The 3894-nt window shown below is 35.6% G+C and overlaps 1 protein-coding gene across 1 annotated transcript in view; it reads left to right on the top strand.

Annotated features, from left to right (window-relative positions):
- The window catches only part of LOC101309222 (protein kinase 2B, chloroplastic-like), a 4444-nt gene extending 1481 nt beyond the window's left edge, over positions 1 to 2963 (top strand). The window contains exons 4-6 of the mRNA XM_004293092.1: positions 988 to 1124; positions 1250 to 1373; positions 2584 to 2963. Coding sequence (XP_004293140.1) covers positions 988 to 1124; positions 1250 to 1373; positions 2584 to 2963 — 641 coding nt within the window. The remainder of the gene's footprint in view (positions 1 to 987; positions 1125 to 1249; positions 1374 to 2583) is intronic.
- The last annotated feature ends 931 nt before the right edge of the window (positions 2964 to 3894 follow it).

Here is a 3894-nt window from a genome sequence, read left to right on the forward strand (position 1 = left end):
TGTGTTTTTCTGGTATAAACATGAACCGGACAGAATTCAGTCAGTCCATTTGTTTTTCGAGTTTGAGAGCCTTAAAGATTACCAAATTGGCTGAAATTTTGCAGAGATGATCTACACAATATTATCTAGATACTAGACGGTGGAGATGAGGAAATTCGATCGAAAAGTGGTGCAAAAATGGAAATCCGCACCAAAACTTTGGTGCGGACGTCCACAGCTGAGAAAAATCGTATATATATATATTTGTTTCGGTAATTTATAGTGTTGCTTCTTCTCAGTTTTTCATGATTATTGAACACGTTGATAGATATATCTTTCCTTCTGGAATCATTCTAACTAAATAATAAAACATTTTTCCTGAAAATTTTGTGCTGTTGAATCTCGATCATTATCCGCATGGAGTGGAGTGGATGCTAGGCTCTTGTCCTATATCCTATCATGATTGATCAAGTGCTAAGCTTTTTTCTGTTTTATTTTCTAATTTTTTAATCAAGTCGGTAACCTAGTTTTGTAAGCACTTACTGAAAAGAGAAAATGCTTGATCTTGATAGTCCCTGTCCTTCAGTTGTGTGATTCTACTCTGCTCTTGGAAAAGATCTTATGTACGTACAAGTCTTTTTGAAATATATACATAATCCCCAGCAGCTGATATTCAGTTGGTTTGAGTCGTTTGACTAAACAAGAAGCTAAATTCTAAGTACACAAGTAGAATATATGCGAATGTTATAATGAAGCGGATGGATGTAGGCCAGCAGCTTCCCAATAGAGACATATTTTTTGTTATTTCTTAGTGTCTTTAGAAAATACAAACAGATTTTGAAAGAAAATTTCAATTTCAGAGATAATTTGAGTTTCTCAATTGGTCCTTTTCCATGAATCTGGATCTTTTCTGCCGCGTATTTTCAGAAAACAAAAATAAACAAGAACTTTTTCCTAGCTAGGAAGTACCTGAATTATTATTATTATTTATTCTGTGGTGGTTTGCAGAAGGTGTACAGCCTATACCATGGGCTATGCGGATGAATATTGCAGTGGATGTTGCAAGGGGGTTGTCCTTTTTGCATAGTTTAGATGCTAATGTTATCTACCGTGACTTGAAGGCTTCCAACGTTCTACTTGATTCAGTATGCTTTCTTACTTATAAACTAAGCTCTTATTACTTTGTTGATAAACCATGCTCATGCTCAACTATAATATATGAAAATAAGCCTGATGATTGAGTTAGTTCTGATGTAATTTATTTGTGTAGGATTTCAGTGCAAAGCTATCAGATTTTGGCTTAGCAAGGGACGGTCCTACTGGAGACAACACTCATGTTTCAACCAGAGTCGTGGGAACTCGAGGCTACGCTGCACCGGAATATGTTGCTACAGGTGAGTGTTACCTTTGAATTGCATACTTAACATTTATAGATGATAATCCTGGAAGAGAGAACAAAATAATTTCTTTTTTTTTTTTTTTTGAGTTGATATAAAGCCACATAAATATTTGTCTTTTATTCTAGAATTAAATTCAGTTCACCCCCTTGTGGTTCGGGGGTGACTTCATGTTAGTCCCTACACTTTTATTTTCATCAGTTTACCCCTTGAACTCTTCAATTTCTGTCTGCCGTGCCCAAATTCTCATATTCCGTTTGAATTGACCTTTGCTAATAGTTAAGGTCCGATTTGGACATATAAGGTCCGATTTGCCCAAATTCTAGATATTGGCCTCACAGTTAAGGTTAAAATTATCAGCAGTTAACGTCTGATTTGGACAGAATATAGGACATTTGGTCACGCTTGAGGAAAATTCAAAAGTTTGAGGGGTAAACTGATGAAATTGAAAGTATAGGGATTAACATGAAGTTACTCCCAAACCTCATGGGGGTAAACTAAATTTAATTCTTTATTCTATGTCATTTTGGAGGGAAAGTCCTGGAAGTGATAAGGATCATACATCTGGTAAAGCATGTTGTGTGTGTTATTCATTTCCACCAAAACAAGGAACCCATCTATGAGTAACATCATTATCCATGGAAGACCTATTGAAAATTTAACACACATGTCATGTCCTCGCACTCTTTCCCCCTTGTTTAGGCCACATGTAAAACACCAGTTATCTTCCTCACTTATTCTGATGGTTTACCTTCTGTCTGGTATAATACCCGTCAGTCCAGATAAGTGGAAGTTTGATCCATTCTACTCAGTAAAAGAGATTCTTTTATTCTTATTCAGTTTGATTCTGATCTTTTTTTCTTTTTTTTTTCTAAGACCAATTAAAGTAGTCTGAGCTTATATTGTATTTTGTTAATTGAGTCCTCTTTATCCCGAAACTTTTTCAGCTCGGATCAGTTTTCTGAGTTGTTTCTCGTCCTCTCATAGCTTACACTGATAGATAAGTCAACCATTATGCCAGATATGAACTGCATTGCTGCTCCTTTATGGTAAAGACCAGTGAATAATCATTTCAATGACCCTTTCAGCATAGTCAAGGATGAAACCTTCTTCCATTGGCCAAAAGATGCAAAACATCTAATCATGTTATTGAAGCATAATGTTTTGAATAAATTGCTTTCTTCATTAACTGGTTTGAAATGAGCAGGTCATTTGACACCAAAGAGTGATGTGTACAGCTTTGGTGTAGTGCTGTTAGAGCTACTATCAGGAAGACGAGCAATGGATGATGAGAGAGTTGGCAGTGTGGAGGAAACACTGGTGGATTGGGCAAAGCCATTTTTGAGTGATAGTAAACGAGTTCTAAGAATCATGGACACAAGATTGGGGGGTCAATACCCGAAGAAAGCCGCCCAAGCTGCAGCTGCACTTGCATTACAATGTCTTCATACAGATCCAAAGAATAGGCCACTAATGATTGATATTCTAGCCACATTGGAACGACTGCACTCAAAGGAGACACTGCGGACTCAACAACCTAAAATAGACCATCATGGGGTTAAGCATTCAAACCATCTCGCAAGATAACTAGGTTCAAATACATGCCCTGGAATGAATTGTATGTGGGTTCCTTGTACTAGGTATAATATATGAAGCACAAGTATTTTGTTTTTTTTTTTTTAGTGTCTGGGTATACAATGGGGAAGACATGTTACAGTCTGTACATGATGGTGTCTGACCTACGTGTGTCTAGACTATACTCTTATCCTCCTGTTTTAAGATAAAAAATAGTATTTCACCAGGTAGATTGCCCGCGTTATGCTGTGGGGTTTTGATTTTTTTATTTTTTTTCCGGAACTTTATATGTGATAAACAAACACTAATAACATATAAAACATATATTTCTATTATAGTTGTCACTCGGATTATGATTTGTTTTACTGAGTATTGTTAGTAACAAACTAATAAAGAGAAAATACTTGTGACACCTTATACCTTAAAGAAAGTTATGTTCTTTGGTTTCTAAATTAAACTGAATTAAACTGATATACTCATGTACTCTTAATTCTAGACAGTTTTACTTTTTCTGTTAGTTGACCCTAGTTGACCCTTAAAAGAGGAATTTGGCTTTTCTACTTATATGACTTCTAACCATTGGATTAAGTACAATCTGGGACCGTCATGTCATCCTTATATTATTTTTACTTCATTTAATAGTTATAAGACATAAGACATCCAAGCAAATCTAAGTAACTTAAATCCAAGCAGAGAATACGGATCTTAAAAGAGATTTTTTTTCCCCCTAATTTTGGTGGACTAATCTGAATACATAAACAAATAAGCACAGTTAAAAGCATAAACAACAATCTTAATACTCAGACAAACAAGCACAGTTAAAAGCCAAGTACATGTTCTCATGCTCTCTTCTGTGTGGTATGTTGCATGACTAGAGAAGGAAACAAAAAGGAGCTTCTTCTACGTTCGGTCAGAGTAGATTACAATAACATAACTTATGTTA

Source organism: Fragaria vesca, linkage group LG2, assembly GCF_000184155.1.
Source record: "Fragaria vesca subsp. vesca linkage group LG2, FraVesHawaii_1.0, whole genome shotgun sequence".
Lineage (NCBI taxonomy): Eukaryota > Viridiplantae > Streptophyta > Magnoliopsida > Rosales > Rosaceae > Fragaria > Fragaria vesca.